The sequence below is a fragment of the Panulirus ornatus genome, chromosome 43, assembly GCF_036320965.1.
Source record: "Panulirus ornatus isolate Po-2019 chromosome 43, ASM3632096v1, whole genome shotgun sequence".
NCBI classification, from domain to species: Eukaryota; Metazoa; Arthropoda; class Malacostraca; order Decapoda; family Palinuridae; genus Panulirus; species Panulirus ornatus.
This window is the reverse complement of record NC_092266.1, coordinates 32,288,178-32,305,302: the sequence shown is the minus strand read 5'-3', so window position 1 is coordinate 32,305,302 and position 17,125 is coordinate 32,288,178. Positions and strand designations below refer to the sequence as shown.

General features: G+C 37.9%; 1 protein-coding gene across 1 annotated transcript in view; it reads left to right on the top strand.

The window, feature by feature from the left end:
- The window catches only part of egl (Egl_like_exo domain-containing protein), a 120,631-nt gene extending 107,308 nt beyond the window's left edge, over window positions 1-13,323 (top strand). The window contains exons 4-8 of the mRNA XM_071687507.1: window positions 3,599-3,718; window positions 5,277-5,401; window positions 5,688-5,885; window positions 9,229-9,321; window positions 11,892-13,323. Of these exons, the coding sequence (XP_071543608.1) occupies window positions 3,599-3,718; window positions 5,277-5,401; window positions 5,688-5,885; window positions 9,229-9,321; window positions 11,892-12,459 (1,104 nt within the window). The 3' untranslated portion in view covers window positions 12,460-13,323. The remainder of the gene's footprint in view (window positions 1-3,598; window positions 3,719-5,276; window positions 5,402-5,687; window positions 5,886-9,228; window positions 9,322-11,891) is intronic.
- The last annotated feature ends 3,802 nt before the right edge of the window (window positions 13,324-17,125 follow it).

Sequence of the window (17,125 nt, the reverse complement as noted above, 5' to 3'; positions counted from 1 at the left end):
AAGACGTCGAAGATTTACATTTATTCAGAAGAGTTTGAACTGTGTTTCATTAGCTTGATATTTATTCCGAACCCAAGCAAGGTTCTGTTCTTTGTAAATTTCAAGGCTTAGGAATATGCTATACACTGCAGGTTGAATCGAGTTTTTGGGGCTCGATCGTTTTCTGGTCTTTATAAATTCACGCTAAATGTAGTCATGTAAGAGAGCACACGCTCTACCGAAGAACCTTACGTTTTACATTACGTCGATATTGGAGGTTCCTCCTCACCACAGCTAAGGCTGGGACCAAACTGCAGACCTGTGCACCCACGGCAGTTCCTGCTGATCAGGCACGGATAATGGATGCTTTGTATCCAATACATCCTAATATTTTTCACCGTTTGGTTCATACTATTGCTTTTACATGTTAGGGGAGCGTTTAGTAGGTAAAGGCTTTGGATTTTGAATGTTCTGTATTTATGGCGTCATTTCACTTCTGTTATATTGCAATTTTCTTGTGGGGGAGGTCATTTCCATATGAAATTAATTTTAAATGTAGAGTTCATACCTTTCAGCGCCGTGGCCTTTGTCTCAGTCATCCCTAGCAGCTTTGGTTTTTGACATTCATTGCGACTTGGACATTTTATGCATGTTGTATATCACGGACTTTCTTTCACCCATTAAACAAACAGTAGTCTAATTGGAAGAGTGTAAGAGGTAGAAAACATGTCATCATTAGTTTTTCTTCCCTCGTTTTGAAGGTTCGCAGGATTGAGGTGAACGTCCACTTTATGGAAACTGTTTTGCATGGTTATACTGCGTGATTTAAGGGATTACTTTGAGGTGGGGTGGGGAACCATGTAGCATTAACTGTTTGTAGTTCTTTACTTTCCTCATTATTGTTATATTGATATTTGTTCTCCGTATCCTGACCGTCCCCCATCCCTTCAACCTAGCGAGTTTGTAATGAATCTTAAAACCCAGGTACCCAACAAGCCTAACATTTGGAAAAATTAAGAACGCTGGATGAATGTGAAATACTTATACTTGATCAGTCAGGCTGCAGTGAGTATGTGGGCTTGCTATATGCAGCTTCAAATAGCTTGATTGATTAGAGCATCGTGGTCCCATCTGACATGTGGAGACGAGCCAAGCCTCCGACGATATTGATGTAATACGTTAGTTAAAATATCTTGGTAAAGATATTCGTATCTTTGTGAACGTGTTACTGTTTTGATATGACATTTTTAGTGACTAAATTGTGGCCTTGTGACCATTTCAATTGTGCCGTAAAAATTTATTGAAGTTCTTTTTTGAAGCTTTGTGATGGTATTCTCAGTTTCGTGTGTTGTGAACATGATGGTGATCTAAATAGCCATCTTGGTGAGCCAGTGCACAAGTAGACACCAGCAGATGAGCACCACTGAGGCCCAGTTCCTGACTTGTGAGCAGCTTTACTGTTAACAACAGCTGGGTTGCATGCAGTGAATGACAGCAAACACTGTCAGGAGAAGATGATTGCTGGGATTAAGTTGTCAGTGAGGCTTCCTTCATGGAAGAAGGGGAGTTATGTAGGTGTTCTTTGGGAGCCGAGGATGTGGGGGGCTTCTCGTAGACTGAATTCGAGGGGTTGTACAAAGCTGTAAGATAAGAATGATTCCTGACTTGGGTTTAAATGCAGGAGCTCCATTCTTGTTTGTCTCATTTGTTTCTTGATAACTTCAGGTGCAACTTTTAAGATATTGATTCTGTAAAAATACGAATGATAGTCCCTTTTCCCTTGAGAATGACATTTTAAAGACAAGTATTAAGACCGCATGATTTATGTTAAAAAATTGCTTCTTCATATATGTGAAAACTCCTTGAAATGTAATATTTTGCATTGGAAAGATACCCAAATGTAATGTTTAAACACCTTGATTCCTGATGTGATATATGTAGCAACTAGAGAGCCCCCTTGTGTTTAATGTTAATTGTGGAAGAGACCTCCTATATATTATGATGTACATCAGTCCTTTCACATTGCTTAATGTAGTAAAGTGAATTGGTGACAGTACCAAAGATTATACTAAATGACACAGAGAAAATGGAAAAGATCTAGAAATGATATGTAATTAGCAAAGAATATCTTAATAGTGTTCAATGAAAAATTGAGTGACACCTTACAAGAGATTAACAGAAAAAAAAAGTGATTGATAGAGAAGGCATTGAGGACCAAGATATAAATGAATGGTTGGAATTTGGAGATCACATTGAAGAATATCTCATTTATAGTCACATCATGATTGGTTATTGTGATGATTGAGAGACAAGATTGGTATGAAAATTGTAAGTCACAAGATTGGTGTGATGATTGTGAGTCATGTCTTGACTGATGGATAATTGTGATTCACGTCATGATTAGTATGATCATTGTGAGTACTTTTTCATACTTGATTGCTGTTTCTCACAATAGCGATGTTGTTCCAGGAACAACGAAGAAAGGCCCATTGGCTCACATCCTTTTTATAGCTGTAATGTGTAATGCACTGAAACCACAGCTCTCAGTCCACAACTAGGCTCCACAGACCTCTCTATGGTTTACCCTGGAGGCTTCACATACCCTGGTTCAGTCTGTTGACAGGACATCAACCCAAGTATACCACATCGTTCCATTTTACTCTAACCCAAGCACACCATTCACATTATATAGTCAAGACAAGGAGAAGTGTATTTTGTACTTTATGCTTGGCAGCAAATTGAAGGAATTAGAACTTTTTTCTTATTTGAGCACTCTTTCCCGCATTAGTAAGATAGCCCCAGGAACAGATGAAGAAAGGCTGCATCCATTCTCTGTCATGAGTGATGCACCAAAACCATAGCTATCTCTCCACAGCCCGGCCCCACTAACCTCTCTGGTTTAACCTAGATGCTTTACGTGCCCTGGTTCAATCCATTGACATCACATTGACCCAAGTATACAAGTTGTTGCAATTCACTCTATTCCATGCATGCCTTTCACCCTAATGCATGTTCAGGCCCCAGTCACTCATAGTTTTGTTCAAGCCATCATTCCATCTCCAATTTGGTCTCCTTGTTCTCCTTTTACCCTCCATATCTGACATATATATTCTTTGTCATCCTTTCCTTACTTATTCCCTCCATAGAAATATTAAGAGAACAAAAATAATTCATAATATGAAAGAAAAAGCATAAGTAAATTTCATGGAATACATCTATTAGACACCAAATGAGATATGCAAAACCTAAGGAAAAGAGGTGATCTAATTAATGTTTCTTCAGATGAAATAGAAAATTGTGCATGATCTTATCACTATTATTGCTGAAACCTTAGGTGAAAACTAGAATGAATGAGTAAAATCGATTCCCGGTGAACTTGAGATGGACGATTGTGCATTGTATGTGGCAGCAGAGAATGATATTTTGAAACAACTGGCATATGCACTGCTTGCCATGTGCTAGCCGTTCTTCATTTAATAATCTTGTTGAAGATACTTGCCCATAGGAAGACAGTTTTTCTCACCATACCTCATAGTAATTCCCAGTAATTATTTTTTGCTAGTTTATGTTATGTTGCAACTTCTATTCTTTTTGGAATGAATATTAACTCATTTTACAGGCGGCTCATGCAGTTTTACAGCAGCAGGAAACAGGCAAACCAGTGTACAAAGTGAAGAATGTCTCACTCAACACTCTGTGTCGCTCCTTCAATGCTCCTGTCAATCCCCGCAAGGACCAGGTCAGTGACTGGTATTGGGTCCTGTACATTACATTTTTTGATGTTTCACACTGTCTTGTTGCCCTGTAGTAAACATTTCCACCATATTAGTTTTTCTGCATAGCCTCAAAAGTAATCCTATAATGGTCATCGGTATTCTTGTTTGTGGACTACACCTTCCTTAATGTTCAGTAATTATTTATACTATTGGTCTTCTACACCTTACCTTTGCCTTCCTCTTTTGTTAGTTCTATTGTGAGGTAACAGTGGTTTTATTTACCTGTTTGTGGTCGTGTTGTGATAAACTATACCTTTTTTTGGTTAAGAAGTGGCTATTTAACACTTTCCAGTAATCTTTTACAATCAGTAAAACCTTTAATTTTCTTTAGCTACACCTGTTAGCCTTATAGTGTTATATAGTGATCTTTTGCCCTTGCTAAAGGTTTTCATCTAAGTTCAGTTGTCTGCCACAATTTTATGTATGGATATATAACTTTACATACTGGTGCATACTGATAAAAGCCTCAGCATCCCACCAAAAGTAAGTCACTTTGACCAACATATCACATTTTGGAAGTGAACTTTATGATTGGATGTTACCAATGTGTAGTGGTCCTCTGGAACATCTTGGGGTCTGGAATGGTCAACACAGCTCTTTTACAAGGCTTCTTTAGTGGTCCCATAGTAGTTACTTCAGCCTTTGATCCACTGTGGTAATTTTTACACACCAGTGACCCATTACACTTTCTCATTGTCCTATACTTCTTTTAAGTAGTTTTCTCAGTATCATCTACTGATGTTCATATGTGAATTTTTAATGGAACTCTGCATATGATAAAATAAAGCAACTAATGTATTTTCTCTATATAGAATTTTTTTTGCACTTTCTTGGGTTCTTATGGTCATCATCAATGCTGTACTCTCTACTTGTACTGTAATTCTGATGCATAATGTACTGCTTCTTTATTGTATTGCACATTTCCCTTCTGTTATCTGTTTGACTTATCTTTTATATTTGATGGCCCGCTGGTATGTAAGATTCATAATTTGAACTTTATGTATAAATATAAGTATGTGCTTTTGTTTTTTCTGCCTCACAAGCATCTGTGTGTTATTTTCCTTTTTCTTTTTTGTGTAACTTCTTTTAGCAAATTTGTCTTCTTTTGCTTAGTGATTTTGTGACTTTTTAAGGTTTGCTTCTCATTACCATGTCCTGTAAAGAGAATATTATCCTTACTCAAGTTTCAACATTTTTCATTTCTTTCTCTTATATGCATTGGTCTCTTACAATGTACTTGAATGAATTTCTACTTTGCTTAATATTATGTTGGCACTTTATAATTCAAGGGTATAGCAAACAGCCATGAACTCTGAGGGACACCAGTGTATTGTGTAGGACTTAGAATTTCTTGTGTTGTGGGGGAATACTTGTAATATGTTAGCAAAAAAAGACTGTAGCAATGAAACAGTTTTATTGAATTGTTTTGTTAGGTAATGGATTAGACAGTTTGGAGATTTTATCTAAGCAGAAAGTAAAACACTTGGAGCACATAACACTTACTATCTGTGTGTTTTACAGATGAAGAATGTGTACCGGCGAGATCAGAGGTTCTGGGCTCGGCGACCACTGACAGAAGACATGATTGTATATGCAGCTTATGATGTAGTAGCTCTTGTTCCCACAGTCTATGATGCTATGAAAAGGTATGTGCCATGTTGAGCTTTTTGGTTATTTTTTTTAGATGTCTTTTATGATCTGAAAATTACTTCTTTGTCATTGACAGAGAAATGATACTGACACTTCTGGAATACTCAGGCATTGTGCTGATAGTTGAAATTATTCCCATATCATGCCACAGCCAGAAGAGTTTCTCTTTTGTAGTGTTTGATATTCTGATTGCAAGAAATAGATATGAAACACGCTGAAGAGATTTTTGTATATGTATATAATTCTGAAATGCCCCTGATAAACGTTTTTAATGGTTTAAAGACAGCTGGACCCTGGACTGATACTGTTATTCGAGGAATTATGTCGAGAACAAGTGGAAGCCTTAATACAACCAGAGGAAGTCAAACAAAAGAAAAAGCAACGCAAAATTGAAACGGAAGTAGCAGAACTTAAAACCAAGTTAGCAACTACTCAAGCTAGATCAATTGTTCTGTCCAATAGAGAAATTAGACTGCTCAGGTTAGTATAAGAAGTTTACTTGTCTCTATTTTAAGGTTGTAAGCCCATGTTATTGTACTTGTTATATGAAATGTTATATGAAATATCATTTGTAGGATTTCACTGATAGTGACATTAGGTTCATATCTTTTTCTAGAATCATATCATTTGCGGAATGGCGAACTTTTTGTTATGCTCATAGTTTATTAGGAGTTGCTGGAATGTGAGATACATAATGCTGTGCTTTTTTAATGCAGTTAAGAACTTTGTGTGAACTTCTGTGTCAGTAGTAAGTCATAATAGCTTGCTGATGTGTAAGTTGTAGTTATAAGATAATTTTTCTGTTCCTAAGAGGCAAAAAGACATATCCTTGACAGTCCTATCTGTTCAAGAGAATTTGACCATGTAGTATAGAATCATACTGCTTCGGCAAGGTATGGTATCATCATGCCAAGCAACTTCGGGCTAATTTTTTTACATTCAATACACGTAGTGTATGTGGGACATTGTGTATGTCCATCTGTCTGTCGGTAGACACAAGGTAACTCAAGAAAAGTTCCTCTTAGAAACAAATTAAAAGAGAAGGATTTCCAGCCCTCACTTCTACTATTACTTTTTTTCTTCAACTTTTTTTTTTTGTGACTGACATTGTACAGGTGAATAACATGTCCCAATCAAGGCCATCTCAGGTAAAAGAAAAAAGTTATAATGTGGAAATGAATCAGGCAGGACTCCTCGTGTTGTTTGTACACCTGACTCTCAAAGGAAGAGAGTTATATGAAGAGGGAAAATAAGATTGTTGTCATTGGACCTAAAGGGACAGAAATGGTTTATGTTTAGTGAGAAGTTTGATGGTAAATAAAAGGTCAGGTGTGTTAGATAAGCAGTCATGATGGTCTGGAACTCAGAGAGGGTGTTTAATTAATTGTTTCAGATCTTTAAGGAGAGAAAAAGAAAAGATTTCTGCTCCACTTTCTGCAACATGCATGAGATACGTAGGTAAAATTTTATTCCTCAGTCCTCGGGATAATTATATTTGATGGCGTAAATACGTTGATACAGTACTTGTGCATTATATAACCTATATTGACAATCAGACTTATTTATTTGCTTTGCTTTGTCGCTGTCTCCCGTGTTAGGGAGGTAGCGCAAGGAAACAGACAAAAGAATGGCCCAACTCACCCACATACACATGTATATACATACACATCCACACACGCAAATATACACACCTATACATCTCAACATATTACATGTATATACCCACACAGACATATACATATATATACATGTACACAATTCATACTGTCTGCCTTTACTCATTCCCATTGCTACCCCACCAAACATGAAATAACAACCCCCTCCCCCCCCACAGTGCTTCCTTAGGTTCAGTGCCTTAACCACAAGAATTTTTTATGCCTAAGTAAAAAATGATTATATGTAATAGTCAACCCATAGTTTTTGGGCTTAGAAATTTTTAATTTTTGTATACTTCATGGAGAAGTCAACTTCAGATGTTCAGGAATAGTATCATGATACCTTAAGTACAATCGTGAATATTTGTGTGCAGTCATCATGGAAGAATTACATGTTAGTGATACAAGAAAATTTCTGCCTTGTAAGTATATTCATAAGATGGAAAGAGAGGCATTACTGGACACCACCAGTTTTTGGTTACACTGTGAGTGAAAAGTTTCCTTTGGTGATGTGTCTTTAGAGTACAATCTTGCTGAAGAACTTTTCTCTCCAGAGGAGTTCATCCTTTCCTTACTATTGATTGTAGTGCTGCCTTAAAACTTGAGGAACCCCTGGAGAAGGGGTCCTTGGGTTTATGTAATAATGATAGATATCCATGGCGTCACATGGACTACTCTTATTTTTACTTCCACACAATTTTCTTCTTTCCAATAGTGTTTCAAATGCATTGAATTACTTTTCATTTGTAATCATACCATGAATACTTTCCTTGACATTCACAGCATTTCATTGTATTTTTGAATAGACATGAGTGTATATGTTTGTGAGGTAGGCATGTAAGGACAGGGATGAGTGGTAGCTCTTTTTGTAGGTGCCACCCCCTTGATGAGAGTTCCCAGAGGAAACCGGCATTAAAGTTATAGATAAATTGATAGAGACGTTAGTTTTCCTTCAGAATCAACTTATTGTGATCTGGAAATGTGAATAGCACTTTTTAAGTGTGGAGGTCCATGTTTCACCTTAACACAGTGGACCTTTATAAGCAAGCATGAGAGTTTGGATGGAAGTGAATTGAATGAAAAAATGTCATTGAACTGAATTTGTTTTGATGTCAGACTTTTTTTCATAATTTTTTTGCAATTGGTTATTATTCTGGTGTTTGTTGTGTTTGTTTGATTTTAAACCCTAATCAAACTTCATTTTCTACTTTTCAAAAATGTTGTTCATGTAAAAGTCATCCTCTACATTTAAGCTGAGAGCAGTGGTCTTATAAGTTCAACATCTACATTGTCTCATGTGGTAGATTTCTTTCTTCCATATCTTATAATTTCTCCTCTGTCCACAGTGTCATATTTGCTTTTGAAAATATTTTCAAACAGTATCAACACATTCAATGCATATAAATATTCAGCTTCTGTAAATGATCATCTTTTGCCACACTTCCCTGGATTTATAGCGTTAGACATAGGTACAAGTCTTTTTTACCAATCACTTCATTTCCAGCTGAACTGTCATTGCTCACCATATTTTATCATTCAAATACTGTACTATTGATTAGTCGACGGGCTTTTAACATATTCTTCACTTTCACCCAAGTGTAAAATAGATCTGTTCTTTGCAAGTGTATGTCAATTCTGCCCAAGTGCTTGATTGTGAATCATAAGACAGTAAAACTGAATATTGGTCAGCAAATAATTAATCATGTTCATGCAGATTTGCCACATGTTATTTTTTCATGAACAAGGAAGACCAGTATTACTTGTGAACATGTTATTATGTTCAGTATTTGGGCTTGTGTTCATGAGAAATATGTAAAGACACATTTTTGATGAAGTCATAATCAGTAGCAGAACTGGACAGCTGTGATTAGGATTCTAAGCATCATCTGTGTTCAGAGTTCTCTCAAGAATATAGCTCATTGAAAAAAAAAAGTAAGTTCAAAGTGTTGAGATTGTTGATTTTAATTGTAGAGTTCATGCTTTGTAACAAATGATGTATTTCTTATTCCTTCTTCTGGGCACCTGTGTCCAGTGGAAAAGGTTATGGTGTATATCTTTCTCTTGTTCAGATTTTTATTTTGTAATGTGTGTAACATGTGATGAGTGAAAGAATTTTAACCCTGGATGTATTTTCATACTCCGTGCTATTAAAATCTTCTAATTTCCAGATATTTAGAATTAAGTGATGAAGAACGTGAGAAACTAGAAGGATCTTATAAGGTAGCAAAGAAATTAGAACGTCTTCAAAGCAAAAAAGAACGGTATGTAGATAATATCTTTTATACAAGTTGAGATGGAGTATATTTACAGCTCCTCTAATACTTTACCTTTCTCCATATATCACATAGCCTTAATAGGGGCAGGAGGAGAAGGTTACTCATGATATCTGTGCAGTAAATAATTAACATTGATGGTGTATGAAAATAAACTCAGTCCCCTTATAAAAAAAGAAATGCCTATGAAAAGAAACCCATTTCATATTCAACAATTTATGGACAACTAGGGACCATTCATATCTAGCTTGGTCCTCTGAATACCCACTCTTAACTCAGAATACTTAAAGCAGGAAAAGATGTCGTAACTATAACAGGATGTATCCAAACTACTAGTATAGATCACCTGTACCCTGAGACCCAAATCCTACTCCCATATACCCATTTAGATATGACATGTACACAGTAAATAGCAGCTGCACAGGATTCCACTCATCCTTTCCTTCCACGAATAAACCATTCTCTTAAGTAAGTAAGGAACACATCCCAGCTTTACACTTCAGTCATGTATACGACCTAGATCCCCATCCACCAAACAGTACTACTACAATCAAACACTTTCATGTTAATGTCACTGGCTAAAACACTGAACATTCACCCCATAAAATTAATCTTGATGCTCCCTCTCCCAAGATAAACCCTTCCACATATAAACTATGTAGAAAAACTGTGTCATGCTTTCAAGCTTTGTATCTGGCCACCACTCATCATTACAAGCATTACAGTGTAGTTCTCACTTAAGACCCCTCATCCTTATGATGTCACCATATCAGTAAAAACACAGAATGTTTAATCCTCAGCAGCACATTATAGACAGAGCTAGAAAATTTTTATGGAGATCTTTGGGACCACCCAAGGGATTTAGTGGACTCTCTAAGTTTTAGGGGATCCTTATAAAGGGAACCATGGGCTACAACAATAACTGTAATAATTTATTATTTTAAATTTAATTACATTGCTTTTTTAGGATATAGTGTGGAAGTGCATCATTAGGTAATTTAAAAAGCTAGGTAATCTATTTTTTTTATATTTGCACTTTATTAATGGGCCATTCTTTCATCTGTTTCCTTGCGCTACCTCGGTAACGCAGGAGACAGCAACGAAGTATGATAAAAATATTTATTATTTATTTTGCTTTGTCGCTGTCTCCCGCGTTTGTGAGGTAGCGCAAGGAAACAGACGAAAGAAATGGCCCAACCCACCCCCATACACATGTATATACATACACGTCCACACACGCAAATATACATGCCTATACATCTCAATGTACACATATATATACACACACAGACACATACATATATACCCATGCACACAATTCACACTGTCTGACTTTATTCATTCCCATCGCCACCTCGCCACACATGGAATACCATCCCCCTCCCCCCTCATGTGTGCGAGGTAGCGCTAGGAAAAGACAACAAAGGCCCCATTTGTTCACACTCGGTCTCTAGGTGTCATGCAATAATGCCCGAAACCACAGCTCCCTTTCCACATCCAGGTCCCACACAACTTTCCATGGTTTACCCCAGACGCTTCACATGCCCTGATTCAATAAATGAATATTAAAGCTTATTGTTCAGGGAGGAAACCATGTTTGAATGTAACATTAAAGATTTATAACTATGAGAAGTAGAGCAAAATAGGGGCCATGGATGCATAGAAGACACTGTGGATTAGTCTTTTGGGGGTAGCTGTGGATAGTAGGCTTTGGTTTCAGTATTTCAGAGACAACAGCTAGAGAGTACATTTGTGCAAATGAGGAAGTTGTGTGTTTCCTCCTGACTACCTTGCTAAGGCAGAAGGCATTAAAATTTTGGTATTCAGATGTATTGTCGAAAAATCTTGTAAAAGGTGCCTCTTTCTCGAGAGTGATTATTGTTACAGTATCTTTAGTTTTGACTTTGTTGGTGTTTCTCAGCAGATGTCTACACTGTTTGTGACCTTTTACATTTTCCTGCAGAGAATTGATGGAAAAGGATAAGGACTCGTGGCTCCTTCTTCTTGTTTTAGCTTACTTAATCCCCCCCTCACTCCACAGCTCTTTGTCATTTATAGAAAAGTTTTTTAATGTAATATACTAATTTCTGTACTTTGTGAAAAATGAGGTATTGAGGTATGCCACTATCATAACCGTACCTTATCTTTCAGTATCCTGCCTCCATAATACATAGATTACATTGATTAGAGAGGTAATTGCTGTGGCATTATCATGTGTTGATACAGTAGAATTAGGGTAACTTGTTAGTTTATTTTGCTAATTTAACTCATTACAGATCAGTTTTTGATTGATGAATATCAGCTGTTCATCATTTGCAAGAGATGGAAAATTTTTTGTGGTAGTTTGGCATTAATTTGATGTTTTACAATGCTGTCATTGCTGACTGGCTACACATGCATGTTTCCTTAAATTTTGTAAGTCTAGGTGTATTTTTTAACCTTTTATTACATTTTGTCAGCAATCTGTGCATCTGTTATATAGATATTACAGTAGGTATGAAAGAAAAAAATATACCAAAGTTAGTGCTGTATGATTTCAAGAGTATTTCTTTTCATAGGGATGAATCTCCGGACAAGAATGGTGAAGATGATGATGAGAATAGCGAAGATGATGACGATGAAGAACGTGATGGAGTAGAGGAGGGAGAATACCCCAGTTTGAGCAGTGTAGGGTCAGGAGGTTCAGGAGGCTCAGGGGGTGGGCTGCTTTCCCCACGATGTGATGGTGAGGGTGATGGTGATGGTTATGGTAGCTCACCATCACTAACCACTAGCATGAATATGGTGGAACAGGTTTTAAGCAATGGTGCAATGGACCGTCTAGAGAAAATTGATAGATTGGAAGCAATCTTAGCAGCAGCTACGCAGGTTTCTGGTGCCTCTTCTCCTGTAGCCACAGCAAACTGTAGCTCACCACCTTCATGTTGTTGCCACTGTCACAGATATCCTCAAGGGGTAGCCATATCTCCCCAGATCTCCCCACCTCACTCCTTAAACAATGTGCCCTCAATGTCAGCCTTCACAAGTAAAGCTGATGCTCAGTGCCAGACTCTTAGTACCGGCGACATTGTGATCACCAAAGTGTTCTTCCCAGATAGTCTTGATAATGCAAAGGACAAAAAGTGATGTGTACAGCATGTATATAGTTTTGTATATTTTTAATTATTCTTGAGAGTGTGGTTATGACCACAGTGTGATAGTTAGGTGGTGCCGTATGCAGGCACCTGTGATAGCGAGCCTTTGGGCTCATGCAGCTAGCTAGGGTTACTCACCTGCCTAAGGTATTTTTAGCATATGGCAAACATCTCATTTTGTGATCTGGGAGTGTCATGTCTTGTTGAAAATACCTCTAACTGGTAAGTATCCTACCCACCAGATATGCTGGTGCAGGACTAACTGAAGCTTTAATACCCAACACAAGTGACACTACCAAAGTCTTTTTATCATTTTCCAGGTACTTATTTTGCCAGATAATTGTTCTTTTTAATCTTTTGTTATTAGACAATATAAATTCAGCTTACTTCTGTGCTGAAGTATTGCTAGAGTTGGGATGCTTATAGGGTTGGGAACATATCATTAAATGCCTTCTTAGGTACTTTAGGTTTATTTCAACTAACTCAATGGTATTTCTGGTGAAATATATCATTGAGTGCAGCAGGTGAGGCCAGGTAAGACCCAGACTTACCTGAGAACCCAAAAGCCTTCACTGCTCACAACAATAAATCTCTGTTGAGCTATATCTGTGTGTTTCCCTCAGCTGTTACCCTAATTCATACACTGAAAACATTCCAACTTCTTTTATATTGAAACTTTGGATTGTAAAATTAGAACACTCAGTACACTAAAGGTTATCTAAGCCTCTGAACTACTGTCTCTGGGAGTATGTATGTATGTTTCTTACAAATGTTATACAGGTATGTAGAACAAAAGTTCTGACTCAATTGAAAGGACCATTCATAGTGTGTTGCTAATAAAATACTTTCAACTGTATATTAATCTTCATTTGCCATATTATGAATTTCAGGGGTATAATTTTGAGTTCTGAATGTCGATTACTCTTGAACTGTCAATATCAGTTTTTTAAACCTTTTGCACAGCTCTAATCCTTTTTTAGTGTATTGATAAGGTGTGCAAGTCCTTTTGTGGTACAACAGCTTTTCTATGCATAATATAAGCTGCAGAGAACTACTACTGAATGACTTGTTAGTAATGGTACCTGGCTTACAGTAACTCAGAAGACAAACTGCATGACCAAAGTGGCTATCCCCATATCAGGTGATGGTCTACTAGATTCCCTTAGTTACACATCAGTTGGAAGAGCATTACTTGATGAGATACTATGGTAAGCAATCCTAACAAATCAGCTGGTAATGTGTTTTGCCAATTTAACATAATTCCTCCCCTCCCCAAATAATGGTTTCCAGTTGCACCAAGGCAGAAGCGTACAACTACATGTAAGTGAAGTAAGGACCTACCCATCTCTTCATCATTTTAAGATTTGTATAGCTATCCTGGTTTAGGTATATTAAGATTTTTTCTATGATAATCTATTTTAGCAGTTGTAGTTGATACTGTTGATTAAATTTATCAGTATTTTTCAAGTATAATGTTGTGTGCTGTGCTTTGTTGCTTATTGTTTTCAGGATTCGGATGCAGATATTTGATAAACCATGTTGATCTATTTTCTAATGAACAGCTTTTGTAATGGGTGATATGCAATGTTGAGAATCTTGATAAGTTTGCTTTGCTACAAAATCTGTTTGACATTGTTACAGTCTGTTCCTTATTTTTCTATGGACAAAAAGTATTGTGCCAATATAATTTCATGTAGGAATACCAGTGTTCAGATATATGCTGGTGAAAATTTTGTTTTGGTTCAAATTTCACTCTTCATGTACTGTTGATGCCAAGAAAAGTTTCACTGATCATGCTTGTGACATGACCATAGCAATTTTGTACAAAATTCAGTGCTTATTCGAATGATGTGTATTTGCAGAGGAATTTGATCTTTGAAGTTAGGTGTGTTTGCCAGCCATGGTTGATAGAATCATGATCCTGTGTAGGTGCTCTCATCACTATGTGTGTGGGTGACTTCACTGTATATGATCATACTCTGTGCTTGTGACATGATAATTTGTTGATTGTTTAGTAATTTATGCAGCATGTTCACGTTTTATTTTTATACTTTGCTACCTTTGAAAGCAGTTTACCGGGTGAGAAGTGACACGAGTTCATCTGTTATAAGGAGTCTTTTGCCATGGCCATGCCCTTGATGTTGTTCCTAGAGGGAATGGGGTTCAGAGATATAGATAAAAAAAAATAGCTGGCATTCCAGACTCTGCCTGCTCAAGGTGGGGGAGGGAGTGAAGGTTCTGGGAGCATTGAAGAATGTGTGGAAGGCAAGAACGTTATCTCGGAGAGCAAAAATGGGTATGTTTGAAGGAATAGTGGTTCCAACAATGTTATATGGTTGTGAGGCATGGGCTATAGATAGTGTTGTGTGGAGGAGGGTGGATATGTTGGAAATGAAATATTTTTTTTTTTCTGCTTTGTCGCTGTCTCCCGCGTTTGCGAGGTAGTGCAAGGAAACAGACGAAAGAAATGGCCCAACCCACCCCCATACACATGTATATACATACGTCCACACACGCAAATATACATACCTACACAGCTTTCCATGGTTTACCCTAGACGCTTCACATGCCCTGATTCAATCCACTGACAGCATGTCAACACTAGGTATACCACATCGCTCCAATTCACTCTATTCCTTGCCCTCCTTTCACCCTCCTGCATGTTCAGGCCCCGATCAAACAAAATCTTTTTCACTCCATCTTTCCACCTCCAATTTGGTCTCCCACTTCTCCTCGTTCCCTCCACCTCCGACACATATATCCTCTTGGTCAATCTTTCCTCACTCATTCTCTCCATGTGCCCAAACCATTTCAAAACACCCTCTTCTGCTCTCTCAACCACGCTCTTTTTATTTCCACACATCTCTCTTACCCTTACGTTACTTACTCGATCAAACTACCTCACGCCACACATTGTCCTCAAACATCTCATTTCCAGCACATCCATCCTCCTGCACACAACTCTATCCATAGCCCACGCCTCGCAACCATACAACATTGTTGGAACCACTATTCCTTCAAACATACCCATTTTTGCTTTCCGAGATAATGTTCTTGACTTCCACACATTCTTCAAGGCTCCCAGAATTTTCGCCCCCTCCCCCACCCTATGATCCACTTCCGCTTCCATGGTTCCATCCGCTGCCAGATCCACTCCCAGATATCTAAAACACTTTACTTCCTCCAGTTTTTCTCCATTCAAACTTACCTCCCAATTGACTTGACCCTCAACCCTACTGTACCTAATAACCTTGCTCTTATTCACATTTACTCTTAACTTTCTTCTTTCACACACTTTACCAAACTCAGTCACCAGCTTCTGCAGTTTCTCACATGAATCAGCCACCAGCGCTGTATCATCAGCAAACAACAACTGACTCACTTCCCAAGCTCTCTCATCCCCAACAGACTTCATACTTGCCCCTCTTTCCAAAACTCTTGCATTCACCTCCCTAACAACCCCATCCATAAACAAATTAAACAACCATGGAGACATCACACACCCCTGCCGCAAACCTACATTCACTGACAACCAATCACTTTCCTCTCTTCCTACACGTACACATGCCTTACATCCTCGATAAAAACTTTTCACTGCTTCTAACAACTTGCCTCCCACACCATATATTCTTAATACCTTCCACAGAGCATCTCTATCAACTCTATCATATGCCTTCTCCAGATCCATAAATGCTACATACAAATCCATTTGCTTTTCTAAGTATTTCTCACATACATTCTTCAAAGCAAACACCTGATCCACACATCCTCTACCACTTCTGAAACCACACTGCTCTTCCCCAATATATATATATATATGTAATATATATCTTTTTTTCTTTCAAACTATTCGCCATTTCCCGCATTAGCGAGGTAGCATCAAGAACAGAGGACTGGGCCTCTGAGGGAATATCCTCACCTGGCCCCCTTCTCTTTTGGAAAAAAAAAAAAAAAAAATGATGAGAGGGGAGGATTTCCAGCCCCCACTCCCTCCCCTTTTAGTCGCCTTCTATGACACACAGGGAACATGTGGGAAGTATTCTTTCTCCCCTATCCCCAGGGATAAATATATATATATTATCCCTGGGGATAGGGGATTAAGAATACTTCCCATGTATTCCGTGCGTGTCGTAGAAGGCGACTAAAATGGGGAGGGAGCGGGGGCTGGAAATCCTCCCCTCTCGTTTTTTTTTTTTTTTTTCAATTTTCCAAAAGAAGGAACAGAGGGGGCCAGGTGAGGATATTCCAAAAAAGGCCCAGTCCTCTGTTCTTAACGCTACCTCGCTAATGCGGGAAATGGCGAATAGTTTAAAAATATATATATTTTTTTTTTTTTTTTTTTTTTTTTTTTTTTTTTTTTTATACTTTGTCGCTGTCTCCCGCGTTTGCGAGGTAGCGCAAGGAAACAGACGAAAGAAATGGCCCAACCCCCCCCATACACATGTACATACACACGTCCACACACGCAATATACATACCTACACAGCTTTCCATGGTTTACCCCAGACGCTTCACATGCCTTGATTCAATCCACTGACAGCACGTCAACCCCTGTATACCACATCGCTCCAATTCACTCTATTCCTTGCCCTCCTTTCACCCTCCTGCATGTTCAGGCCCCGATCACACAAAATCCTTTTCACTCCATCTTTCCACCT